This window comes from Sinocyclocheilus grahami, unplaced genomic scaffold, assembly GCF_001515645.1.
Source record: "Sinocyclocheilus grahami isolate Dianchi unplaced genomic scaffold, SAMN03320097.WGS_v1.1 scaffold42.1, whole genome shotgun sequence".
In the NCBI taxonomy this organism is placed as follows: domain Eukaryota; kingdom Metazoa; phylum Chordata; class Actinopteri; order Cypriniformes; family Cyprinidae; genus Sinocyclocheilus; species Sinocyclocheilus grahami.
The window spans coordinates 1132772-1160323 of NW_015505221.1; the positions used below are offsets into that span (position 1 = coordinate 1132772).

At 37.2% G+C, this 27552-nt stretch overlaps 3 protein-coding genes across 3 annotated transcripts in view; 2 read left to right on the forward strand and 1 right to left on the reverse strand.

The window, feature by feature from the left end:
- Positions 1–4300: 4300 nt before the first annotated feature.
- On the forward strand, positions 4301–15726 carry LOC107582230 (rho guanine nucleotide exchange factor 28). Its single transcript, XM_016267989.1, has 27 exons — positions 4301–4371; positions 4502–4565; positions 4710–4735; positions 5478–5538; positions 5975–6078; positions 6209–6308; positions 6428–6473; positions 6586–6724; positions 7906–8020; positions 8126–8181; positions 8269–8317; positions 8407–8464; positions 8545–8636; positions 9519–9644; positions 9755–10005; positions 10108–10233; positions 10311–10428; positions 10867–11121; positions 11207–11283; positions 11850–12031; positions 12607–12674; positions 12753–12920; positions 12997–13089; positions 13905–14014; positions 14268–14315; positions 14397–14501; positions 15253–15726. The coding sequence occupies exons 8-27, from the start codon at positions 6587–6589 to the stop codon at positions 15370–15372; spliced, it is 2355 nt and encodes a 784-aa protein (XP_016123475.1). The 5' UTR covers positions 4301–4371; positions 4502–4565; positions 4710–4735; positions 5478–5538; positions 5975–6078; positions 6209–6308; positions 6428–6473; position 6586; the 3' UTR covers positions 15373–15726.
- A 541-nt stretch (positions 15727–16267) lies between these two features.
- Positions 16268–21906, reverse strand: LOC107582268 (coiled-coil domain-containing protein 105-like). Its single transcript, XM_016268037.1, has 8 exons — positions 21856–21906; positions 20670–20945; positions 20409–20513; positions 19412–19568; positions 19127–19293; positions 18337–18432; positions 17658–17771; positions 16268–16453 (listed from the first exon to the last, which is right to left on the reverse strand). The coding sequence occupies exons 1-8, from the start codon at positions 21904–21906 to the stop codon at positions 16268–16270; spliced, it is 1152 nt and encodes a 383-aa protein (XP_016123523.1).
- A 184-nt stretch (positions 21907–22090) lies between these two features.
- LOC107582269 (putative pre-mRNA-splicing factor ATP-dependent RNA helicase DHX16) overlaps positions 22091–27552 on the forward strand; it is a 21027-nt gene continuing 15565 nt past the window's right edge. Inside the window, 1 exon segment of the mRNA XM_016268038.1 lies at positions 22091–22148. Within this exon segment, the coding sequence (XP_016123524.1) occupies positions 22140–22148 (9 nt within the window). The 5' untranslated portion in view covers positions 22091–22139.

Here is a 27552-nt window from a genome sequence, read left to right on the forward strand (position 1 = left end):
CTAATAAAACAGTGTATTGCACCAAGGTGTCTGATTAGATTTCACTATCTCTATATTTTTCCTAAACTGCTTCTGAAACACATTTGCTCTCTTTCAATATGCATTGACTGCTTTATTTCCTAGGGGAAATAAGCATGGCTGTTCAAACAGTCATTGTCTGGAGTGCAGGGAATGCAACTCAATTGTTTTTTACAGTGTATGCAAACAGGAGCCTTGAATAGAGTTGGGAATTGCTGACTGAGTGGAATGACCATCAGACGGTGTGGACACGAGCCAAACCCAGCAGGATTTTGGTCCATGGGTTCATGAAAGCAGCCCACGGTGTGCTACTAAAAACATTCCTATGATCTCCGACTGATGTTGGAGAGTTCAGATGAAATGAATGCCGGCCTACATAAACTTGTTCATGCTGTGATGTTCTGTTGTTCAAATAGATTGCAAAATGTCACTCAGCTTCAAGTTTCTGCCTAAAGTTAGGGAGTTTTTCTTCTAAAAGCATGATGGGGCAACATACAGCACATGTTAGCGGTGCTTTAGCATTTAGTCAGCAAATTCCATGGTGATCCTTAAACATTAAACCCTTAAGTCAAGAAAATCCGCATGGATCTTGGTTGAAAAAGAAACCCAAACTGACAAGTTGTCTTTTTTCTTCCCTGCCACCAGAGTTTAATTTCACCCGGCAACAACGTGATGTCATCAGGAGAGAGAAAAATCAGCCAATCACATTGCCAACTGATCAGCCAGAGGTCACGATGCTGTATCCTAGCATTTATCCTGTATCCGACCATTTATATACGATTGTAGTTTTTATTAATATTTTGAATTACTTTTTATTTTTATATTTTCTACTTTCATTTTAATTTTAGTTAGTTTTAGTAATTTTGTAGGTTTTTGTTTTTAAAATATGTCTATATATTTCTTCATTTTATTTAGATTTTAAATTTAGTTATTTAGTTATTCAAGTTACTCTAAAAGAAAATGAGAAATTTAGCTACAATAAAATTATATTTTATTTCATTTCGGGTAATGATTTTTCATTTATATTTTAGTCTCACTATTATTTTAGCTTTTATTAACAATTTAGTTTCAGCTCAGATTCCCCAAAAAATCTATATCTGAAACCTTTTTTAAACAGTTGCATCATTGTTTGTTCAGTTTTGACTAATGCACACAAACTAGGCTTATCATTAATGTAAATAGCTTGACAAATTTTAGTCATTTGATATATAGTGTCTCTTGCTTTGCAGCTTCTTTCCATAGAGTAGCCTAACCATGATAACGAACATTACTGCAAATATGTTATGTATATATTTAGCCTACATGTGCAGTTTATTTCCATTGAATAACGTTTTTTCCACGTGAAAGTTGTATGAGTGTGCAAAGCAAAAAAAATAACATAAAATGGAAAAATCCTTTTGAAACCTTACATTTCTCGTTCGGCCTTTGCCTGACAAAAGGAATCGTGTGATAAATTTACCTGCTGGCGGCCTCTTGTGGACAAATGTTGAAGCAAAATTTAAAAAACAAACTTTTCTAAGTGTCGTGCTGTCCAAAAGATGGCGCTGCTTGCAGGCACCCTCTTACTAAAACAACTTGTGTTTTAGACTGTCAACTAGGACGATACATTTACATTGTTTTTGCTTGCACAGATAGATAGATAGATAGATAGATAGATAGATAGATAGATAGATAGATAGATAGATAGATAGATAGATAGATAGATAGATAGATAGATAGATAGATAGATGCACCATATGCTTGCCTCTCTGCATGTTTAAGTCTGTGTCTTGTCAGCAAGAGAAAATTAATTTTACAGTTTTATGACAAAAGGAGATGGGACAGTAATTATTAAACATGTTCATCATTTCTACTGATCCCTCACTCCTATCTGCCTATCATTCATCTTTCTTGTCCCTGTTTTGTGTTTCATTAATCTTCTCCTCCCCATCTTTGTTCCTCCTCACTCACTCCTCCCATATTCTCTGTCTCTTAGTTTTCAGCTCTCATTTGAATGAGCGACTTCAGTCCTTGCCGGTCTTTAAGGTGACTTCACCATTTCATATGCTTTTTCTAGAATTAATATTATTTTCTTTGCAAATGCATTTCTACTTGTTTCTTGAAGGTTTGTGTCATTTCAAACAATGAAGCTAAGCAGAAGAGAGGTTCCTATTTATGTGAGTAACACTTTTCTGTCTCTTTTTCTGTCTTTGCCTGTGTTTTTAAGATACAAAAATCTTGCTAATGTGCTTTTAGAAAAAGAATTGCTATGCAGGTCTACAATGAAATATATGAAAGTAAACTATTGGCCGTCATGTCAATGATGTCAAAGCCATCTGGAGCCACAATGGCAGGATTCATGTAACGGTAATAGAGCAGAGTCCCAACAATCTGTGGGAAGAAGATGGCACCATTCAGACAGCACTTATTTCATGTGAACCAATATTTTCCTGGGTTCTTAAGATGTTAAATCTTTAAGCAGTTGTGGTTTGGTGCGTTAAGCAAATACAGCTACATTTCAAGTATGAAAAGAGTTTTGCAGACAGGCCTAGTGAATACTTATTTTAAACTAAACATTTGTATGGATACAGGGGTACCACTTAAATTTTTAACATCTGACCTTTAATAATTCATCCTCTGTGGCGTCAGGGAATTTCTCATGAAGAGTGTCCTTTAGAACTTTAGCAATATATCTCATGCCGTAACTGCATGCAAAAGAAAACAGATAAAATGATGCAAAAGTAAAAATCAGATCAGCAGCAGAAAAAAAAATCTGGCCATACCTTAAAATAATGAGATGACTGTAATGCATGAGCAAAATATTACACAATGCTATGTGTTGAAAATGTATCTTGTTTTGGACTGACTCCATATTTTTAACTACTGTGCTGCCCCCTGGTGCACAATGACACTGTTACATTCGATAAAGTTAAAGGGGTCATATGATGCGATTTCACGTTTTCCTTTCTCTTTGGAGTGTTACAAGCTGATTGTGCATAGATACGATCCCTGAAGTTGCAAAGACTAAAGTCTCAAATCCAAAGAGATATTCTTTATCAAAGTTAAGACTCTGCCACGCCCCCCTAAAACGGCTCGTTCTAACACGCCCCCACATATCTACCTCCCTATGTGGAAATATTTGCATAATGCTGCCCAAATGTTCACGCAAAGAAAGAAGGTGTGGTTTCAGTAACCGCAGTTAGTTTGAAGCAGCCATCTCAGGGAGACGCTGTGTGTTTCTAGGTGAAAGCAAAAGCACTTTATTTGGCCTTCCGAAAGTAGATGCATTTAGGAATATTTAGGATTACGTACAACAGAACAGCAATGCATCTTATGGACGACCGTTTCGTGAACCTATGAGAGGAGGTAATTTTGACTTTGCTATGACAATCTGGCGCTTCTGAATCAGCTACTGTTTTGTTATTAGTTTAAGTATTTACTATTGACTGTTCAAATGCAGAGTTTTGCGCATCGTGTGTGTGTGTGCGAGAGAGAGTGAGAGAAAGAACGAGAGCGAAAGCACGAGAGAAAGAGAGAGAGCGAACGCGTGAGCGAGAGAGAGAGAGGGGGGGGTGGTCACAACACAGTGGAGTCAGCTGTCTTAACCGTGGCTTGTGTACTGCAAACACATACCAGCTTCATCACTGTGTCTGTCACGTGACTCTGTTCCCCTTTCGGGCTCTGTCTTTACATTTATTTTGAAAGATGAAGCTCGCGATTATGGTAAGGGGCGTTACATTTCCGACGAGTGCTTGCAGTGTTCGGCCAATCACAATGCACTGGGTCAGCTGGCCACTGCGTTTGTCGGAAGGAGGGACTTTGTTGAAAACTAAGCGTTTGAGAGAGGCGGGGCATAGAGGACCTACAATAATGTACAGTATTTGAAAAATAATGTGTTTTTTGAACATTAAAGCATGTCAACATATTCTGTTACACCAAATACACAAAATAATGATCTTTAAAAAAAGCATCATATGACCCCTTTAATATATGTTTTTTTAAAGCCAAATGATAACTATGTGTGACAAAAAGCCAGAAATGTCATTATTCACTAATTTGGAACTAAATGTTTCTCACACAAAGCTACTGAATGGATTCCAGAGACTTAATATATATTTCACAAGCAACACAAAAAAACTTAATTTTTCTTCTTTTCACACTTTCTCTATCAGCCCTCCTAATCCATTATCCACGCCCCTGGCAGGCGTGTCACAGGTGTGGGCAGGTAAATCCCACCTCCTCAGGTTTAGCCACGCCTCTGGGATGATGTCTCTGTCTGTGTGTGTATCCGAGTCCTGTCCTACTACACAAACCTTCCAGTCATCCATATTACTGCTGCGAGAGTGTGTGAAGGATTCTGCTCTACTAAACAAGGTCAGATAATAGAGGTTAAAGGTCACACAGATATTACTATAAGTTTAGTACTGAATTTGCTTTGAAGAAGAAGCAAGATAATAAAGATTTTTTATTTTTTTTTGTCTGTATGTGTTTTATACAATCTCAGATCAAAGGTCTGAGAGTGGATACAGACAGAAGAGCTGAAAGCAACACTCTGTTTTCATTCTCAGGTTAATGTTTCTCCTATGATTATGAAAATTACATTCACAAGGCTGACTGTATATTATCTAGTTCAAGTATCTGATGAATGTATGATGGCAGCTCTATAAACTTTCTCCTTTTTTCTCTCCCATTTTTATCCACCCCTTATTAAGGATCTCCATACTCTCTGCTTCACAATGTAAGTGGCTGTGACAGACTGAAATATTTAGCCTAACTACCAAAACTACTAGTACTCTACTGAAAATTGGATATGTTAGATGACTGATCGTCTTTAGAGAAATTAGCTAGTTACACTAACTACACAGGGAAAAAATGATAACAAACCGCTCAAGACGATTCAGCATTAGTGAATTCAGCATTAGTGGATAATCCAGATAGAATCATGAACCTTTTTTATTTTGGTTTTAGAACGAAAGAATTAAATGACTAAACTAATGAAGAATGTTCTTGACATTTCTCACAAAAATGAACAGTTAGTTAACCAAAATATATACACTAAGTGTGTTTCTAATATAAGTTCGAGCGTACACTCGAGTGAACTTCAAAATGATTCAGATGAATCGCGAACCGTTCATTGAGAAACCGCTCCAAACGATTCAGAGCTTGAGTGAACCAATTTGAGATCAATTCATGAAAAAGAACCGACTTCATATGATTCAACTGATTCATTCACGATTCGGGCGTCGGTATATGATTCTAAACAGCTGAAAGAACATTTGGGACACGCGAGTTGATTGCCGAAATATTGTCAAGGAAAATTTAACACTGTAGCAACTGTTAACTCCATCTTGCTGCTTACTCAATAAAATATCTTCGCTAACACTAACACTAGTCGGAAGTGTCGTTGGATAGTTTTACTGTTGTTGTGAAATTTGAACTCTAGTGTTTAATTTCTCATTTTTAGTCCTGCTTTTTTAAAGGTATGGTTTAATAATTCCAGTCAGGATGAAGATGAGGAACTTTTATCATCTGACGACTCTGGTAAATGTATATCTTTACAAAGTTATGATGAGATTGGAGGTGTTTACATCAGTATAACAAAATATTTAATGGCTTCTTTAATCGTATTGTAAATGTGCATTCAAAAGTACACATGTTTAAAATATATGCTTTATGTCGACTGAAAAGACAAAAAAGTTCAGTCAAAAGAGTATTGTACCTGCTAGTTAACTTTTGAACCATTCATAAGACTCCCAATAAATAACTTTTTTAATAAAGTTGAAGGGTTCTCCCCTTATTATTTTTAGAAGGGAAAATGAAATGGCTAGACTAATAATGAAGAATGTTCTTGACATTTCCTACAGCTGATCGACCAATAGATATACAGAAAGTGTATTTAAAAATTCGGACTCTGCCTAAACCTTTATAACTGTTGAAATTTTGTATCTTGATTTCAAAATTCATGCTTGTGTTTTAGTTGATGGACTCACAACTCATACTGATTCAACATCCAGTTCGCCCACTGACTCCAGCGTTACCATAACGAACAGCATCAACACTCTGCATGCTGGTGAGGATCAGGTGAGGTAAAAATGTATTCATAAAGGCTTTTTTTGAATGTGTAGTTTCTAGAATCATTATGCATGCAAGATTTGTCATGCCATATGTAACAAGAAAAATCCTCTTTTTTCATTAGTCAATTTATCCTCAGGAGGAATCATTTGACTCTTTTGAGTTTGAATCAGACTCTACAGCATCTGAACAAGACTCTCCAGTCCAAGACAAATTACCCATCTATAGTCCACAGGACGGTGTGTTTGACTGTCTTTATTCCTATGTGTATCTGCATTAGTGTGTTCAAAACAGATTGAGACGTGCAAAATAAAGTATACTAGTTTGCATGGACGTTTTTAATTTTTTAATTTTCTAGGGCCGTTTCCCTTCAGCAATGAAGAAACATCCACAGGGATCAGACAGTATTTGATCTCACACACCCATACACATACAGTCATTTGTGCATAACATTATTTCTTATATACTTATTTTAGATGCTTAACTGTGTTTCACTATTTATTTCCAAATTCCTAGTATGTGGTGTAACAAGTCAGAGGAAGAAGAGAAAGAGAAATTCATCCCTACATCCAAAAGTGAGACAGAGAAATATAAAGTGAGTCGAACATTAAGCTTTCTCAGGAGCCGGATGGTCAACACCAAAATAAAAAACAAGGTGAGAGAAAGATGGTAAAAGAGACTTTCTGTACTGTGCACCAGACTAAAGTTAAATGTAAGTCTTGAAATAAAACTTTTGATTTGTTTTTAATGAATTTTATATGCAACAATGACCACATCAGAAAATTTTAGGGGAAAGATTACATATGTATAATTTGGCATTTGTGTTTTTTTTAAATGAATAAATGATATATAAGAAACAAAAAATAGATAAAATAGAATGAAGTGTATATAAAATATATAGAAAATGTTTTTATTGTCTATGAAGAATATATAGCACTTTGTACAAATTGAAGGTTTAAACAAAATATATTTTCATTTTTTTCAATATATTTTTTCAATATGTGTGTTTTATTCAATATTTATTTTCAGTATTTCTATTTAAATACAACATGTATTTACAATGTTAAAAAAAAAATTCATCAACTTCGTGCTGTGGATCGCCGGATCGGCTTTCACCGTGGACGAAGTGGAGTCCAGCCCGGGGTCACCACATGTGGTTGTCGCAAGCCTGCCCACCGCCGCTCACTCTAGGCCGCCGTGTGTGATGCTGTGTTTTGTTGTGAAAGTGAAACTACTTGTTTGGTCTTCCAAAAAAGGACACGACTAGAAATCAGTGGTTAAGTTGTATTTACAACACTGTTCCAGAACAGTTTAACCCAAATATTCAGATGTGTGCAGCACATTTTATGGAGGACTTTTTCCTGATCCTGAAAGAGTAGACTACAATGCCGGCTGTTCTGACTCACAGACTGTAAGTACGTTTTCATTTTAAGGATTTGCCTTAAAATCCTTAAAAATAATTTTAAGGATGATTCAAATGCGAGCAGTGTAGAGTAGCGCTTGTTGTTTGTCATTTCTCCGATCACAAATGCAGACATGGTTTTATGTTTACGCAGCGCGATGCAACGCAACGTGTAAAAAGACAGTATAAGTCATTATAATCCGTAATTATGTCCCCACTGGATGCAACAAATGCCTCGTTTATAATGGGGTTTTTTTGTCTCGTTGCTCCAGCCGGGACTAGGCATCACAATGTGGTAAGGGGTGTAACATTTACGTCACACGCTTGAGGTATTCGGCCAATCACAACGCATTGGATAGCTGGCCTGGTGATATCTGTAATTAGGAACATTATATGAATTTCCTGAGAAAACATGCTGTAGTATGTGCTTACAGGTAAATGCAGAGGTTTCCTCAGCTTTGCACCAGCTCTGCCTACCGCAGCAGCCTGTTAAAGCAGCTTGTGTAGTCTGTGAGGGAGCTGACAGTGATGAACCGCTGCAGTGCACATGTAAGTGTGTGTCTCTTGTACAGATATATATACTTTTACATTTATGCAAAAATATTTGTTGTACCAAAAGTCTATACTGGCTTTATGATGTCACTTCCTGTCCAGACTGCTCCATGATCATTCATAAGACCTGCTGTGACTCTGCACCTCTGTGTGTAAAGGTGAGAATTTGTGTGTTAAAAATGACACTTCACTTACAAGTGTGCTTGAAACTATGTTACGTGATTGCATCTATTTCCATAACCCAGAATCCTCACCAGGCACTTCTGAAAAGCGCTGACTCTTCAATATTACTATGTGAGAGAGACAATCGTGTTACTCTGAAATGAAATTATAACCAACCATGTCATGTAGATCTCATGTGATGATATATATTTCATTAACAGACTCGTCAAGTCATAGTTCTCCATCTCTGTCTCTGGTCAATGACACCACGTCACACAGGTCTGTTTATGTCTTCCATAAGCTTAATTTGTCTTTGTCACTGTTTACATTTTGAGATGCTTTGTATGTTTCTGTATCAGAAAGCGGAGTAACAGTGAGGGGTGTGGCCATGATTTCACTCTACGCAAAAGCAAGTCTTTTATTGGTCGTTCTTCTGGAAGCCCCACCTCCAGTGAGTTCACCCAGTTATTCCAAACCTGTATGACCTCCTTACTTCTGTGGAAATCAAAAGGTGCAGAATTTCCTGCCCGATTTTTTTCCATGCAATAAAATGAAATGGGAACTGGGGCTATTGAGTATCATTGAGATGCTATTATAGTTTTTACAAATTTTTTTAATTAGTTTTTATATTTTTAATTAGTTTTAGTTTATTTTGCTGTGTTTTTGTTATTTTAATTTGTTTTTAAATACGTCTATATTGTTTTTATTAATTTTGTATCAATTTTAACTTGCTGAAAGTATCTGAAATAAAACTAGCTGAAATCAAATTTATAATTTATATTAATACATTAAGTGAATACTATAATTTATAAATATTCTAAATGTATAAATAATAGGGTTGTAAAGGGGTGAAACATTTCCGGTAAGTTTCCGGAAACTTGACCAAAAATCCCCGGAATATTCCAAAAAAAAAAAAATCCTGGAAAGTTTCCAAAATTTCTGGAATGTTTCCCAATTTTCCACCTTTTTGCAACCCTAATAAATAATATATTAAATGTGTGTTTTGTATTATATACTGTATATTACATTTATTAAATGTATTTTAGTTTTTTAGATTTTTTTTATTTCTGGTAATATTTATTTTAAGTAATGAAAATATTTTTATGGTTTTAGCTTTAGTTAACTATTATAACCCTGCTGTTGATCTCTAAAAATAACAAAAAAGCAAGTACGACTTGTGTGTGATTTTTATTTTATTTATTATTTTAATTCTGAAGCCAGGTTTGATGTCAGTGATGATTGGAACCAGTGACGTTTGCTGTCATTCATGTCAAATAACATGATTTTTGGCCAAACTGTAGTCTTTCCAAACACTTTTTCATATCTTTGCCAGATTCTACTGATTCTTCAGCTCACATATCATTTGACTACTCGGCTGAATCTTGGAGCGCTGTCGTGGACAATGAATTTAGTAGGACACTGGACAAAAAGGTGATCAAGAGACAGGAGATCATCTATGGTCAGTAATTATGACTGCAAAGCCTGTTTTGGATTGATATGTTTGGATATCAGAAGTTTGGATGCTTTAGTTAAGCCTAATTTGATTTGTTAGTGACGTGTTTGTTGCAGAGCTGATGCAGACAGAATTTCACCATGTCCAGACTCTCTCTGTTATGGCTGATGTTTTGAGGCGGGGACTGTTGGAGGACGTGCAGCTGGAGCAGGACGTGATTGCTCAGATGTTCCCCAGGCTGGATGAGCTCTTAGCTTTGCATAAAAACTTTCTTATAGACATGGAGAACAGACAGCGGACGTCTGTTCACCCAGGAATGCACAAGAACTACATCATACGACAAATTGGTGATATTCTGTGTCAGCAGGCAAGGGAGAACCCAAACATTTGAAGACTTGAAATTGATCAATTTACATATTGTGGATGAACAAGTTTAGCTCTTAGGTTCATTTAGCATTTGCTTATGTAGTTTGCAGGCCGAAATGCTTCTCAGATGATAGAGCTGTACGGTGATTTCTGCAGTCAGCATCCAGAAGCACTGAAAATGTATAAGCAACTACTACAGAGCAACAGGAAACTACAGTTATTTCTCAGAGTAAGTTGATTAAGCACACACAAAAACACTCATACAAAACAGATTTCTGATGATGACCATATTTGTTGCTTCTACAGCAGCAGAGTAACAACTCTGTCATCAAACGCCGTGAAATCCCTGAATTCCTGTTGCTTGTTACTCAGAGAATCACAAAGTACCCTGTTCTGGTAGAGAGACTCCTTCAACACACTGATGGTAAATACATCTTTGTAGAAGCTGGTAAATTGCAATTAATGATCAGTTAAATATGAATAAATATTACTTTTAAAATTAATATAATGTATATTATTGTAAATGTCAGTTACTATATGATATTTTAATTTAAATGTAATTTTTATTCATATTTAACTGATCATCCATATTCACATAATTTATATAATGAACAGATTATTATTATTATTGTTGACTCCTTCAACACACTGATGATACTATGTACAATTTAAGTTTAAATATAATTGGTATTCATATTTAACTGATCTTTCCTGTAAAGAAAGTAAAAATATAATGGAAGTAAAATATACATATGAATTTGCACTATTAAAAATGAGTGCAAACTGATACATGATATTTCATAATTATTCGGAGAGATCTGATTGATCACTCTTGTGCTGTGCTGTGCTGTCACTCCTGTAGATGGCAGTGCTGAGCGCTATGATATTGCAGTGGCACTGGAGGGTCTTCGGGGATTGATAGAGGAGGTGGAGCGATGTGTGGGAGATTACCAGTGTGCAAAGAAACTCCAAGATATCATAAGTCGCCTAGACAACAAGAGTTGCACTCGCCTGAAGAACGGCGAGATCTTCGGCAAGCAAGACCTGCAGAAAACACACCGAACTCTCACACACTCTTCAGCGCTGACTTGTAGGACCACCTCTGGCAGACTGAGAGGTCCTACTGCCATGTGTGTTTCTATTTTTTTTCCACTAATGTATTATTTAATTCCGTTCCCAGTGCCTCTTTCTCTCTTTTACAGATGTTTTTGCGCTGCTCCTCACAGATGTTTTGGCTTTCCTTCAGGAGAAAGAGCAGAAGTTTGTCTTTGCTGCACTGGTACAGAAATATGTATACATAATATATACATTATATTGTATTTTTCTGTCCCTAAGCAAGTGTTTGTGCACTTAAAGGGTTAGTTCACCCAAAAATGAAAATTCTGTCATTAATTACTCACCCTCATGTCGTTCCAAACCTGTAAGACCTCCATTCATCTTCGGAACACAAATTAAGATATTTTTGATGCATTCTGACAGCTCTCTGACCCTTCCATAGACAGCAATGTTACTACCACGATCAACGTCCAGAAACGTAGCAAGGAGATCGGTAAAATAATCCATGTGACATCAGGGGTTCAACCGTAATATTACGAAGCTACGAGAATACTTTTTGTGCGCAAAAGAAAAAGAAAAAACATAAATAAAATAACTTAATAGTAGGGTCAGAGAGCTGTCAGAGTGCATCAAAAATATCTTAATTTGTGTTCCAAAGATGAACGAAGGTCTTACAGGTTTGAAACGACATGAGGGTGAGTAATTAATGACAGAATTTTTATTTTTGGGTGAACTATCCCTTTAAGAAATCAAAATATGAATTCACTTTTAAATACATTGTGTCTTCAGGAGCAGAAGCCGTCTGTGATGCCCTTGCGAAGGCTCATTGTGAGGGAAATAGCCAATCAGGAGAGAGGATTATTTCTGATCAGTGGTGATTGCTCTGTAGGGCCTGAGATGTACGAGATACACACACAAACTCGTGAGGAACGCAACACATGGATGACACTGCTGAGACAGGCTGCTGATAGGTGCGTTAGACCTAGAGAGAGTTTTAATTTGTCTTGAATGACATTTTTGAAGTCTGTACACTACCATTCAAAAGTTTGGGTCAGTAAGCTTTTTTATTTATACATTTTTTTTTTACAAGAAATTAATACTTATATTAGCATGGACACGTTAACACACAAGGATACATAAATTGATCAACATTTGTAATTTATAATGTTAGAAAAGATTTGAATTTCAAATAAATGCTGTTCTTTTGAACTTTCTATTTATCAAAGAATCCCTTAAAAAATAGTCAGTTTCCACAAAAATATTAAGCAGCACAACTGATTTCAGCATTGATAATAATAAGAAATGTTTCTTGAGATTTCTGAAGGATCGTGTGACACTGAAGACTGGAGTAATGATGCTGAAAATTCAGCTTTGCATCACAGAAATAAATACATTAGAATAGAAAATGATAATACTATTTCACAATATTACTGTTTTTACTGTATTTTTGATCAAATAAATGCAGTATAAGAGACTTCTTTCAAAAACATTAATAAATCTTATCCACTCTAAATCTTTAAACAGTGTATATTTGCATTTGTTTCAGCCTTCCTGATGATCAGACTAAGAAGAATGAGGGGGAACTCAAAGTCAAAAAGATACAGAAGTTACAAGGTACACATCCATCCATCTTTCCATCCACCTGTGCATGACTTTATCATTCCTTATGTCTGATTACTTGTGTATGTGTAGAGATGCTGTTTTCTCTGGACCTGCGGCTGTGCTCTGTTATTGAGGAGAAGTTAAAGATCTGTAGAGGGACTGGTAGATGGAGTCTGGCTACCTGCCGCCTTCTCGTTCAGCCACACCCTGAAAACACCCCTCAAGGTGTCGCATTACTGTCTGACGCACAGGAAGAGGGTAATGAATCTGTCTTTCTCTCTGTGAACACACAGTCAGGCTGTACTGATCTTCACCAAAGTCTTTTTTTCCCCAGTGGTGAAGCTGGCTATCACTTTGTTGACTTGGCTTTTTCCTTGCATATGGTCACCAAGTAAACATGACAACTTAGGCCAGGAAAGAGCAAGCCGTGAGTAATCAAATTACTAACACTCAAACTGAAAATTCAGCTTTGCATCACAGAAATAAATACATTAGAATAGAAAATGATAATACTATTTCACAATATTACTGTTTTTACTGTATTTTTGATCAAATAAATGCAGTATAAGAGACTTCTTTCAAAAACATTAATAAATCTTATCCACTCTAAATCTTTAAACAGTGTATATTTGCATTTGTTTCAGCCTTCCTGATGATCAGACTAAGAAGAATGAGGGGGAACTCAAAGTCAAAAAGATACAGAAGTTACAAGGTACACATCCATCCATCTTTCCATCCACCTGTGCATGACTTTATCATTCCTTATGTCTGATTACTTGTGTATGTGTAGAGATGCTGTTTTCTCTGGACCTGCGGCTGTGCTCTGTTATTGAGGAGAAGTTAAAGATCTGTAGAGGGACTGGTAGATGGAGTCTGGCTACCTGCCGCCTTCTCGTTCAGCCACACCCTGAAAACACCCCTCAAGGTGTCGCATTACTGTCTGACGCACAGGAAGAGGGTAATGAATCTGTCTTTCTCTCTGTGAACACACAGTCAGGCTGTACTGATCTTCACCAAAGTCTTTTTTCCCCAGTGGTGAAGCTGGCTATCACTTTGTTGACTTGGCTTTTTCCTTGCATATGGTCACCAAGTAAACATGACAACTTAGGCCAGGAAAGAGCAAGCCGTGAGTAATCAAATTACTAACACTCAAATTGTTGTATAACAGAAAACAATTTCATTATTGTTTAAAGGAACCACATTACAGGACTATTTTTCACTCTCCGGCATTTTTCTGTCCAGATAATGAACAAAATTTGGCAAGTCGGAGCAGGAGGAGTGCTTTGGTAGGAACAGGGGTGGGGCCTCTCACAATAGCCCCTATAAGCCCCGCCCACCAGACTTATTTAAAGGTAAACACATTTGCAAGCAATTTACTACATATTTGAAACACAAGCAGATAATGATATATATGTTAATTGTTTGTAAAACCATTTTTATACAGATTGCCCCATTCAATTCAGTGGAACAATTTATGTAATAATAGAATTATTAATAATTTTTATATAGAAATTCTGCTCATGCATCATGAATGAGGTCTGTTTTGTCTGTTTAGCGTATATGATTATAATACATGGAATATGTGCATTTTCTCTACCAATCCAGGTAGCGGAGGGTGTTCACAACTTAATCCACATACTCTACAGTCTGCAGGTGTGAGCCATTGATTAACTTTTAATAAATCTAAATGTTTATTTGTTTGTGTAATGTATACATATCACTGTTTTTTTGAAGGCTGCAATAATAATCCAAGACAGCTGCTTTGAGGTTCAAAATCTCCTCCTCCTCGAGGGAGAAGCTCCGCCCCCAACTCTTACAAGTGATCATGATGTCAAAAGGGTGGGTGTGGCAGTTTTTCTTACAGCATGTTTATCTAGAATGTGATAGTTACATGTAGGTATTATATAATGAAGTAGAGTTTATTTGAAGCGTGTTCCAGACTCTTAAAGGAATAGTTCACCCAAAATGGAGAATTATACTGAAAATGTACTCAGCCTTAGACCATCCAAGATGTAGTTGAGTTTGTTTCTTCATTGGAACAGATTTGGAGAAATTTAGCATTGCATCACTTGCTCACCATTGGATCCTCTGCTGTGAATGGGTGCCATCAGAATGAGTCCAAACAGCTAAGTAAAAACATCACAATAATCCACAAGTAATCCACATGACTCCAGTCCATCAATTTCACCTGTGAAGTGAAAAGCTGCCTGTTTGTAAGATACAAATCCATCATTGAGGCGTTTTAACCAAAATATGAATCCACTATCCATATTACGCTTCCTTCAGTGAAAAAGTCAATTTCCTGTTGTCCTCTCACATCAAAGTCCACCAACACATTTGTTTAGAACTATTTTTGATCTGTGTGGATTATTGTGATGTTTTTATCAGCAGTTTCAACTCTCATTCTGACGGCACCCATTCACTGCAGAGGATGTGATGCTAAATTTCTCTAAATTGTTTCTGATGAAGAAGCAAACTCATCTACATGGCCTGAGGATGAGTACATTTTCAGCAAATGTTCATTTTTGGGTGAACTATTCCTTTAATGCTATTTACACTTATTGCACTTCCTGTATCACTGTCTCCGCAGCAGAGTTTGGAGTGTGGCATGGTCAAGGGGACAGAGGCTGTGCAGCAGAAAGAACTGGAGCAGAGAGAAAAAGAGCATGCTGAACTGACAGACAGACTGGCGAAAGAAAGAGCAGTTTGAGGAGGAGCTGCGGCTGTTTGAGGAGAAGACGAGGAAACTGAGAGAAGAGGAGAAGAGAGTGAAGGAAGAGAGAGAAAGATTAAAGGAAGAGGGGAAGAAAGTGCTAAAAGAGAGGAAGAGTCTGGAGACACAGATAAGACTCATTCAACACAATTCAAATCATCGGCAAGGCATCTTGCCTTCTATCATATCACTGGAGAAATGATATGTGTGTGATATGATATGAGCATTTATATGTATGTATTAAGTTTTTATGTGTTTTAGTGTTAAAGAGACATTGCTGTGTTTTACTGGCAGAGTTGGAGACAAGATCTGACCTTCAAGAGCAAGACCAGGCTGTTCATTTGAAAGAAGTGAAATGGAGAAAACAGTATATATATTTGGTTTTCAGAGCCTGTTTTTCAGAGTTGTCTGAAATGATGATGATAACATGTCAGCGATTGGTTGAGGTAATTATCACTTTTAGTAAAATGGAAATGGACTGCAGTCTTGTCTGAGACCATAAGTCAAGATCTAGACTATGTTTATGTAGTCTCAAGATCATGACTCCAACTCTGCTTAGTGGTGAAGTGTATCAAAATTGTACCACACTATAAGTCTTTGGTGGAGATGGCAAATCATCAGTCAAAACTCTTAAAATCTGATTATTACTGTATTATTATTGTGGCTCTAGTATTTGAATAATACTGGAGTGTCATTCTGTTTGTTGACAATCTTAAACATATTCAGACATCCGTCACACGTTTTTGCATGTGTATTTGCTGAATATTATTCAAATGACTAACAATCACCATACCCTTATTTTGCAAACACCACAGGTAACTTAGAAATACCCCAGATTTCTGCTTTTAGAAAGTGAAGCACCATCTTTGTTCAAATTTCTGTAAGTAGAGTTTTAACTGGTTGCAGGCCGGACAGACTGGGGATGTACAAGTCTTCGCCGCAGCCTGACCACAGCAGAGTCCACACTGGCTGCGGCATGCTTTCCATACTTGTCATCCTCCAGCTGCTGATGAGCGACCTGCAGCTCTGTGATCTCTTTCCCTGAGGATTCCAGATGTTTCCGGAGCATAGTACTGCCCTGAGAGTATAAGGGAATGTATGTGTTAACAGTTCACACTGTGGTAAACAAAGCTATAGTTTTTAATTTAGACTATCAGCTTACACTACCGTTCAAAGGTTTGGGATCAGTACGTTTTTTTTAAAAGAAATTATTGCTTTTCCTCAACAAGGATGCATTAAATTGACCAAAAGTGACAGTAAAGACTTATGTTTTTACAAGTTCTATTTACATTTAGTTTTTTACTTTCTATTCTTCAAATAATCTTGAAACAAAGGTTTTCACAAAAATATTAAGCAGCACAACTGTTTTCAGCACTGATAATCAACATTGATGACAAATGTTTCTTGAGTAGCAAATCAGCATAGAATGATTTCTGAAGGATCGTTTGAATGAAGACTGGAGTAATAGCTGCTGCAAATTTAGCTTTGCCATCACAGAAATAAATTGTTTTAAATATATTAAAATAGAAAAGTTATGTTAATAATATTTCACAATATTACAGTTTTTACTGTTTTTTGAATACAGCCTTGGTGAATATTAGAGACTAATTTAAAAAACAAAAAACAATCTTACTGGCCCCAATCTTTTGAACAATATGTAGATTATGTATCTTTACTTGCATCTTTACATTTTAAAAATATGATGTACTCTTTGTGCTTTGCATGAGTGTTTAAATTAAATTATAAGCAGTTATACTGTCATAGTGTTTTTTTTTTAAATGTATATTGTCTAAGTGTTGCTGCATATACAAAAAAGGGTAACACTTTACTTGAAGGGGTGTGCATAAGACTGACATGACACCTTCATAATCATGACATGACACATGTCATGAATATGAAGGAGGTTTTATGCATGTTTATGACAACTGTCATTAAGTGTCATTCGCTCAGTTATGTCATTTTTAATGCAAATATGACATTATTTGACCTAACCCTACCCCTACCCTTACCCCTAACCATAGCCCATAACAAAGACATCTCAAACAATGTCATCTTTGCATTAAAAATTACATAACTGAGCGAATGACACTTAATGACAGTTGTCATAAACATGCATAAAAAACCTTAATATTCCATGTCATGATTATGAAGGTGTCATGTCAGTCTTATGCACACCCCTTCAAGTAAAGTGTAACCCAAAAAAGATTAGGAAGTATTGCACTTTATGATTGACAGATCATAGAGGAATGTTTTGAATGTTAGATTACATCCAATGCTCTGACCTGTGTTAGGAGATCGGATTCTGGCAGCCCAACACTTGAATGCCGCCCATACAGCTGAGTCATAGGCCTGCTCAATCTCTCACGACAAAACAGATCAGCACTGCAGACTGGGCCCTGCAAGGAAGGAATACATCTTCGTTAATAAGTGAGTGAAAAAGTCACGAAAAGAATGGTAACATTATGCAGAATGTAGGATTTTTAGTAGCAATTTAAGATTAATTTTAGTGGGTTCATGTGGGTAAGGGTTAAAGTAGTTTTCACAACCTCAATATATGCACTTGAAAATAGGGCTGCACAATTAATGCAGTTTACAATTACGGATGCCACAATTACGCAATCATTTGTATAACATTATAATACCATGCATATTTTTACTTTTTTATTTAAAGAAGTATCCAATCCAATGTATAGTTGACATTTGAGGCTAAATACTGTAGAAAAGCAATAAAAGTTTTTCAGTTAGTGTTTTTTTGCTTGTTTATTTTCATATAAAAATATGGCATGCAATTGCTTCAAACAATGGTACAAACATTATTCAGTGTAATAATCGTAATTAATAATCGCAATTACAATTTCAAGGGAATAATCAACAATTCGGATTTTTGTCACAATCGTGCAGCCCTACTTGAAAGTCACTTTGGTAGTAAATTAGTACCACAGTCTATTAATAAAAACATACCATAGCTCTGCCAAGACTGTAGCCAGCACATTGCATCTGTCTCTGTTTGCGGTAAATGGCCTGTCTTGTGGCAGCTGAGCTCAGTGTCAGATGTTGCTGATGAGGAAGAAGAAAAAGGTATATATACCTGAATACAGTAAACTAGTCCAGAACATTTCATTACCTTAGATCAAAATCACATTTAATTCCTCAAATACAAAGTAGGAGCAGAGCAAATGCATTATGCTTGTAATTATGCCAGCAAAACATTGGGTATTTCCTTACATTTCCATTTATTTCTGCTCTTTTGAATATTTATTGTACCTCTGGAGAACGTTCTGCAAATCCCTACAGCCTTTCAATGTCCATCATTATTCCCTGTCCATTGCATATACACTACTGTTCCAAAGGTTTGGGTCTGTAGGATTTTCTGATGATTTTTTTTTTTATTAGTCTCTTATGCTCAACAAGGCTGCATTTATTTGAGCAAAAATACAGTAAAATAAGTGTTTTCTATTTGAATACATTTTAAAATGTAATTTCTGATGACAAAGCTGAATTTTCAGCAGCCATTACTGCCGTCTTCAGTGTCACACGATCCTTCATAAATCAATCTAACATGCTGATTTGGCACTCAAGAAACATTTCTTATTAATTTGAAAACAGTTGTGCTGCTTAATATTTTTGTGTAAAAGTATATAATATCAACATTTAACACATATTGTCACATTCAGTTTCACTCTGCAGAATTCAGTCTGGGCCTTCAAATCATAATTTAGTATTCCTTCCACTCTCCACTATAATCACACACCTCTAGGTTGATAGTTTCAGTGATTTTGTTCAGCAGGGCCTCGCTGGCTGAACGGTGCATATCGGTTTGCTTTGTGATGACATCACTCATGACTTGTGAAATGTTCTCTCTGAGCTGCTGAGATTCACGTAGTACTGTTGATGAAGAATCCAAAGCCTGTTTGCACTCTTAATGACAGACAGAGTGAGATTAGGTACCAGCGGTCGTTCACTGTCTGCATGCAAGCTTGGGTGACAGAGACAAAGGAAGGGTGAGAGACTTTAAGAGAAAAGTGGCATGGGGTACCTGGGGTGAACGGTCCAGCGGGGTCAGGTTTCAGTAAGAGGGGAGAAGGGTATGTTTTCACACCCGCTGAGAGTGAGCCATGCTGGGGAAGCAGCTCTGTTACTCTGGATCTCTCAAAGGCACAATCCAACAACTGCTTACTGCTCTCAGCCAAAGCCTCAAAATAAAATAAAATAAAACAGAATACAGCTTTTTTTTCAGTCCTGATGAAAGAGTTTAATTCTACTGAACATGTAAGTTCAACTTGAGACCGTTCATTTGCTAATGCAAAATTATATTTAGTGAATCATCCACAACTTGTTCAAAAGTTTGTAGTCGGAAAGATTTTCTAATGTTTTTGAAAGAAGCCTCTTATGCTTACCTATTTGATCAAAAATACAGTAAAAACAGTAATATTGTGAAATATTTTTAACAATTTAAAATAATTATATTCAATTTTTTTATATTATAAAATGTAATTTATTCCTGTAATGGCAAAGCTGAATTTTTAATGTCACATGATCCATCAGAAATCATTCTAATATGCTGATTTGGTGCTCAAGAAACATTTCTTATCAGTGTTGAAAATTGTTCTGCAGCTTAATATTTTTATGAAAACCATGATTCTGAATAGGTTAAAAGAACGAAGTATGGAGATCAGAAGAACAGAATTTATTTAAAATAGAAATCTTTTGTAACATAAATGTCTTTCATGTCACTTTTGATCAATTTATTGCATTCTAAAAACAAATAAAAAAACTTTTTTGTTTTTGAATGGTAGTGTACATAAATTAAAGTTCAGATTATATAGTTTAGACTAGATAGTATTTTAGAAACTTTTTTGTTTTTGAATGGTAGTGTACATAAATTAAAGTTCAGATTATATAGTTTAGACTAGATAGTATTTTAGAAATTAAACTGTCAAAAGAGTGGCCTGAACAGTGGTGTGAAAACATTCCTTTATAGGCATTAGATATATCTACATGATATTATATATCCAACAAGGCCTATGTTTCACCTGTTGTTGAGTTAAAGTCTTTCTCAACATGCTCTCCAGTTCTTGTTTTAGCACATTCAGGCCTCTTTGTTCTTTGTGTAGAAGATCATCAGCTCCATCCAGTATCTTGACAAAACATAGAGTGGAAGCCATGAACTCTTTATTTTTCAACAAGGATATTTAATATATTTTGTAAGTCCACATTTGATCTCTTTAACCTCTTATGGGGTCACTTTAAATTAGACTACCAGTCATTTTACTGTATATACTGTAGCTACTCACTGTCTCTGTGGTGGCCGGTCGAAATGTCCTTCCGTCTGCACTTTGCTGATTGACCAGCAATGCTTTCCTTAGACTGCGGAGCAATTTTTCCAGTTGTTCCCTTTGATGCTCCACCCTGGTGCCCTCCTGTGTGACCCTACCTGCTTGTCTGCGCAGGTGACCCTCCACCTCTCTCACACCCCGCATATATTCACCCGTCATACCGGTGCTGACAACTGCACTCTGATCACGCAGGGCCGGCGGGGGGAACGGCCTGCTCATGACTCCAGAAGTGAGCTATGAAAGAAAAACAATGTTTTATCATATTGTTGGAATATGGAATGTACTTCTAATGAACATGTACAGTAAATGCAACTTGAGTCCTAATTCTAGTCTTATCATATTCAGGTATATCATCATATATTAATGTTCATAAATGTTTTTGAAATGAGTTATATTATGCTCACTGAGACTGCATTTATTTGATCAAAAATACAGTAAAATTAAATTATAAAAATATTATTACAACTTAAAATGACTTTCTATTTTAATATATTTAAAAATGTAGGCCTAATAATGGTTAACTTGAAACGGGTTTCTCATCGCTCAATACCAAATAAAATATCTAGTGTAGAGGCTAATGATCGATATATTTTAATTTAATGTCAATCACAGCATAAAAATTATATTCCAAAACTTTTGCTTGCTTGCTTTCCAAAAAAATTTGCGTTCGCTTGCAAAACTTTTGCGTTTCTCAGGGGCACGTTTTACGAACAAACGCAACATTTCTCGAGGAAACGTATCAGTTTTGCGAAAGAACCCGAAAGCATTCGAATATAATTTTTCATAATATTTTTTTTCCGTGTTTTTGAAAAAAAGTTCCAGCAAAATTGTATTGACAATTAAGTTATACACCGCAGCTTCGAGCACATTAGTGCTGAAATAAATTGAATATTCAATATAAAAATATTAAGCATTCAAACTTAAATTAAAATGTTGTTTAATTAAGAAATGTGAAATGTAAACCATATTCATAATTAACGATCTGCAATGACTGGTGCGCACTACCTCGTGATGACGCAACGCTGCATTGACCAATCAGAAACCAGGACCGGAATTGTGCGTTTTATAATAACAAACAGGCATTTTGCTGCTTGGTTTTAAATAAATGAGCCACCATATCACCTTCTGAGGTACTTTACCATACTTCCAGTGGAGTTAGGTCGGAATTCGTCTTTCTTTTCCGAGCCACTCTCATTGTGCTCCTTTTCGACGCTGCTGTTCACACTGTATGCTGTTAACGGAGGAAGTCTGTGGGTAACGTTAAATGTCCCGACGCTGTGGCTGCGGTAGCGTGTAGATGAGTGCAGTTGATCTACGTGAGTTTGACGCAGAAGATCCTCGGCGCGCAGAATCGAGCGGACAGTCGCGTCCCTCCAGCCTTTAGATCCCACAACCGCAGCCGGGGGAGCGGACTGGACCGGCCGCTTCATGGTCATGGTAACGTACTTATCTACTTTACTTCACCATCAGTGGAACAATCCGAATAACTCCAAAGTGTTTGGGTTTAAAAGTGTTGGTTGTCTCCAACGCAACCGTTCCTCAAGTGACCGTGTGCGCGCGCAGAGCTCTGATTGGGTAACACGAGACGCACTAATGAATGAGTGTCAATGCAGGCAGTTCATGCAGTTCCATTCACACTGCAGCTCAATCATGATGAGTGTGCTGGGATGTGCAACAGAGTTTCCTAAATTAGTCTGGCACAATATATAAATTTTTAAAAGAAATAAACCGTTACAATGAAGATTTTTCTCATAAATAAGCATCATAATTGAACACTGTAACACTATTGACATTAGAAAAGTTCAACTTGTCGAGATACCGAGAAAATTAAGTTGTTATAATGAGAAAACAACTATCGTTATGTCGATATAACGAGAAAATAAGTCGTTATAACGAGAAAACAACTCTCGTTATGTCGATATAACGAGAAAATAAGTCGTTATAACGAGAAAACAACTCTCGTTATGTCGATATAACGAGAAAATAAGTTGTTATAACGAGAAACAAGAAGGAAAAAAAAAATAATGCATGGCCGCTTAGAACTTCCATACCAGTATGATGCTTTCAGCATCAGTTAAGGCCGATGAGAGGCTTGAGATCTCCTGCAGCATGGTGGCGCTGAGCTCCTCTCTATCTCTGAAGCTCGCTGCCAGCAGAGCTTCTTTCTCTCGCAGCTGATTGACTAATCCAGCCTCAGCTCCGCCCCCTTCCAATCCCCGTCCAATCAGTGAGTCTGAGAGTGCCTATGGGGAAAATGTTAATAGTTGACTACTGGAAATTATACATTAACTAAATCAACTGAACTTTGCAAAAGAGGTCAAATCAGACAGAGGGCGATAACGCCACGTCTACCTGCACATCTCTGCGTGAACTCTCCAGTGCCTCTTTTAGCTGGGAAATATAGTCTTTGTTCTCCTTCACCAGTGCAGTCAGAGCTGAATCTCTCTCTTTCCACACTTCCCATTCTTTCATAATCTCCTGTTGGGCTCGATCCCTCTCCGCAAGCTCTACACGCAGGTGCTATTAGAAGATACAAAACATTGATTTTCTTCACATTATAGATTAGCAAGCTGAATAATTTTTTACTGTTTAACAATGTTTTTCATAATGCAAACCATTCAAACTATTGGGAAACTAAACCCCACTGCACTTTGAGAACCCTGTTTTCTGTATAAGAGGTCTCAATGCCTCATTTACTCTCCAATGAATAGCACTCATGTATAATAGCAGCAGTTACTAACCAAGTGATGAAGTAAACAGTATGTGTGTACCGTTGAATAAGAGCACTGTTTGTTTGACTCACGTTAATAACATCCTGGTTACACTGGAGCACAGTGTTGAGTGTGATGAAGTCTCTGTCTCTCTCTCTGCCAGCGTCTCTCATGGCCTGCAGCTGTTTCTCCAGAGTTTTCTCTTTTTCGCTCACCTCAGACAGCTGGGCCTCCAGGACCACCTGATTAAAACATTAACATAAAAATTAAGTATAAGCACTGTGGAATAATGTGCATGTGTTTTCAGCATTACCTGGACCAAGCAAACACACAACTGCTCTTGTACTCAGGTTAATTACCCCACAAAACTCACACTGACTGGGTGTGTTAGCCAGAACTTCAATGTAGGCTCAGTCTGTGTGTACTACTTGTAAGGGTCAAATAACTAAAGAATATAGTAAAACCGATTTAAAATTACTGTTCCCACAAATTGAAACTGAAATAAAGAATGCTACTGTTCAAACATTTGGGGTTGGTAAATTTTTTAAAATGTTTTTGAAAGAAGCATGCTCACCGTGGCTACTTTTTTCTTTGAAAAATACAGTAAAACAGTAATATTTTGAAATATTATTACAATTTAAAAACCATTTCTGTTTTTTTTAATATATATTAAAATGTAATTTATTCCTCTAATGGCAAAGCTGATGTTCCTTCAGAAATCCTTCTGATAGGCTAATAAAACGTATTGACCTCAAACTTTCAAATGTAGTGTTTATTTGTAATTTATTTACTTATATATAAATTTTCCAAGATGCTTTGATGAATAGAAAATATTATATATAAATATAATTGAAAATATATATTATTATTATTATTACTACTATACTATTACTACTACTTATTATAGGAAGCTGTCAAAAGGAAAATCATATTTCAATAATTGACTAAATTATGCTTTCATTCACTTCTAAAGTGAAAGTGACGTGACATGTGGCCAAGTATGGTGACCCATACTAGGAATTAGTGCTCTGCATTTATCCCATCCTAAGTGTACACACACAGCAGTGAACACACACACACCATGAACACACACTCGGAGCAGTGGGCAGCCATTTATGCTGCGGCGCCCGGGGAGCAGTTGGGGGTTTGGTGCCTTGCACAAGGGCACCTCAGTCGTGGTATTGAAGGTGGAAGAGAGCGCTGTACATTCACTCCCCCCACCTACAATCCCTGCCGGACCTGAGACTCGAACTCGCAACCTTTTGGGTTACTCCCTAACCATTAGGCCACGACTTCCCACATAATGGCACACTTTTTATTATATGATCCGGTTTAGGGTTAGTCTATAGTAATTATAATAATTATCTTAATTTAGGAACAACGGAGGTCTGAGCAGTCTTCATTTAAACCGCTCAGTTTGTTCATCAGTTAGACCTCACCTCGCGTTCACTGCGTGTATCAGTCACTGCGCTGGCCAGTTTTTTGACGAGTTTGTCAGTGTCCTGTGATTCCAGCCCCTGCTCAGCACACAGCTTCTGGATCAAAGTCACACATTCCTGAAGTGAGGGAAGCACAGAGTTCACTGACACATCCGTGACCTCCACACAATCCGTTTTTATCCTGAATCTATAATGAGTTCATTGATTCAGTACTTACCTGGATTACGTTCTCTCTGCTGTGCAGTGATTGGCTAAGACTCTCTATGAGGTCATTTTTATTTTTCAGACTGGTCTATGTGGCAAAACAGATCAGATGTCTCCTACAGAATCCTTCCTGTCCCCTTCATCCTCACTGGAACTTCCGTTTCTCCTTGAAGTAGACATGCGGCGCTGATCGTACATGCTTTGCACCCATCGCCTGATCTTGTCCCTTTCCTGAGTGAGTTTCTGGAGTCTCTCACTTGACAGCACTCGGACTCTGGCAATGACGGTGTCGAACTTGAAAACTCGCTCCAAAACGGACACACACTTGCCGCATAAAAACTCCCCCTGACCGTCCCCACGTGGTACAGACTGCTCTAATATATGTGTCAGCACACAAAGCAGGTCGATTCCTTTCGTGGGGGTGAGCAGGCCACGAGACTTCGATAGCGAATGGGAGGAGCTTAGTGATAAAGTGCTGCCTAGAAATAAAAGATAAAGGACATATTCATAATTATAATCAAACATGCAATATTTTTAAAATGTACTCATTATTTAAAACCTATGCAGCATTTTAATAGCTTCAATAATTAAAAGTAATAATGCCGAAATAAGCGTTTTTTTCTATTCTCCATTTTATTTAAAAATGTATACAGTAATAGCAAATGTAATGTACTTAGACATGTTATCTGCAGGTCATACCCCATGGGCTGCTTTGTGCCGATCTGGGCAAGCTTCCCTTGCTAGAAAAGTCTGTCGGTGTTTGAGGTTGTGCCCCCTTTCGGTTCTGACCTGCATACAGCCATCGCCGCTGGTTACCTTGCAGGTCATTCCCACAAATGCGGCAGCCTTCACTTCGAGTGGTCATCATAAAAAGGTGCAGCAGGTGCCCTAATAATAATAATAATAATAATAATAATAGCACAATACAATAATAATAATTCAATAATAAAACAAATCTTTTAAAAAAAGTATTTGAAGTGTTTCATGGAAAAAAATGAATTAATGATACAGCATGATACTGGCACCTGAGGTGCAATTTAAAGCTTCTAGAACAATATACATATACTTTACACACCTGAATAAATCTATCAGTAGTTAACTGTTGTCCTTTGGCTGGGGTGGAGCTAGTGAATGACAGCTCACTCTCCCCCACTGACAATCTCAGTGTTTACATGGGCTGAACACATCGGCCTTGAGCTCTAAACACACACACACAAAATATGCTTTATAAAACAAAATTGATGCGTTTATTGAGGACTATAACTGGACACCACGCTAGCATAGTTCATCCAAAAATCGAATTTATGTAATAATTTACTCACATAATGTTGTTCCAAACCTGCCTGGAACACAAAAGGAAACGTTAGGTGACTGACAGCCACAGTCACAGTCACCATTTACTTTCTTTGCAACTTTTTCCATACAATAAAAGTGAATGACTGTGGCTGTCTGTCTAAAATCTCCTCTGTTCCACAGAAAAAAGAAAGACATATAAGTCAGGAACAACATCAGGTGAATAAACGATGACAGAATGTTCTTTTTTTGTGTGGCTAACTTCACTATTCCTTTCAAACAGATCTATGAAAAACTAGCACGAGCGCTTTAACGCAAATAAATTATGTAAATAAGTGACGCGTTGGCAGAGAACTTTCCATACGATGACTAATCTCAGCAGCCCTCTGTTTCGCTCTCCGTGTGCTCATTCACACATGATTTTAAACCTCTATCACAGCGATAAACTACGGCTGATAAAACCACACGCGAAACTGACTTTTGTCTCCCGGAATGTCAGAATGACCCTGCTGAGGACAAAGCATGATATGATAGACCAAACAACTCTTCAACACAGCCGTCAACTGACCTGACAAGTTACGAGAAACGAAAATATCCCATTACAATCGCAAACGGACAGATAAAATCGCTTACCGACGCTCAGGAAGCGTCTTCACGGTCTCGAGCAGAAGCTCTCGCGCGTCCAGACCGGAGTGGTAGCCACCGCGCGCCGCTCTATCCTGCTGACGTCACCATAAAATACCTGTTGCAACTCCAGCTGTGTGCACAATCATGCGCATGCGGTAATAAAGCATTATATCCGCGCGCGCGTGTGTGTGTGCAGGGGCGCCGCTAGCAATTTTGGGCCCTGTGAAAGAATATGTGGTTGGGCCCCCTACCGCACCAAACAAACACTATATTGCCCAAAGTATTGGGAAAACTCAAAAAATCTCATCTCCAAACACCAATGAGTTGTACATATGCGTACAATCATTTTAGACACTTCCAAAACTTTTGGAAGTGCCTTTTTCTGTTCTAAAGAAGGGTGTGTCCCAATACATTTGTCCATATGTATGTACAAGTCACAGGTGTTTGGTGATGAGTTTTTGGCTCAAGGTCTGCATTTAAAGTCACACCAGAGGTGTTCAGATTAGGACTTGGCTTTATGCAGACCAGTCAAGTTCTTCCACACTGACTGAATCAATCTTTTTTTTT

What these genes read in the sequence shown, in the direction of transcription:
- LOC107582230 (XM_016267989.1), top strand. Translation starts at nt 6,587, where the DNA reads ATGTGGTGTAACAAGTCAGAGGAAGAAGAGAAAGAGAAATTCATCCCT. An exon ending in ACACCAAAATAAAAAACAAG is followed by an intron (nt 6,725 to 7,905) that starts GTGAGAGAAAGA and finishes ATGTGCTTACAG; the next exon opens with GTAAATGCAGAGGTTTCCTC. An exon ending in GAGACAGGAGATCATCTATG is followed by an intron (nt 9,645 to 9,754) that starts GTCAGTAATTAT and finishes TGTTTGTTGCAG; the next exon opens with AGCTGATGCAGACAGAATTT.
- LOC107582268 (XM_016268037.1), bottom strand. Translation starts at nt 21,906, where the DNA reads ATGAGAGTGGCTCGGAAAAGAAAGACGAATTCCGACCTAACTCCACTG. An exon ending in ACAGTCTTGGCAGAGCTATG is followed by an intron (nt 17,772 to 18,336) that starts GTATGTTTTTAT and finishes CCTTCCTTGCAG; the next exon opens with GGCCCAGTCTGCAGTGCTGA. An exon ending in AATCCGATCTCCTAACACAG is followed by an intron (nt 16,454 to 17,657) that starts GTCAGAGCATTG and finishes TTATACTCTCAG; the next exon opens with GGCAGTACTATGCTCCGGAA.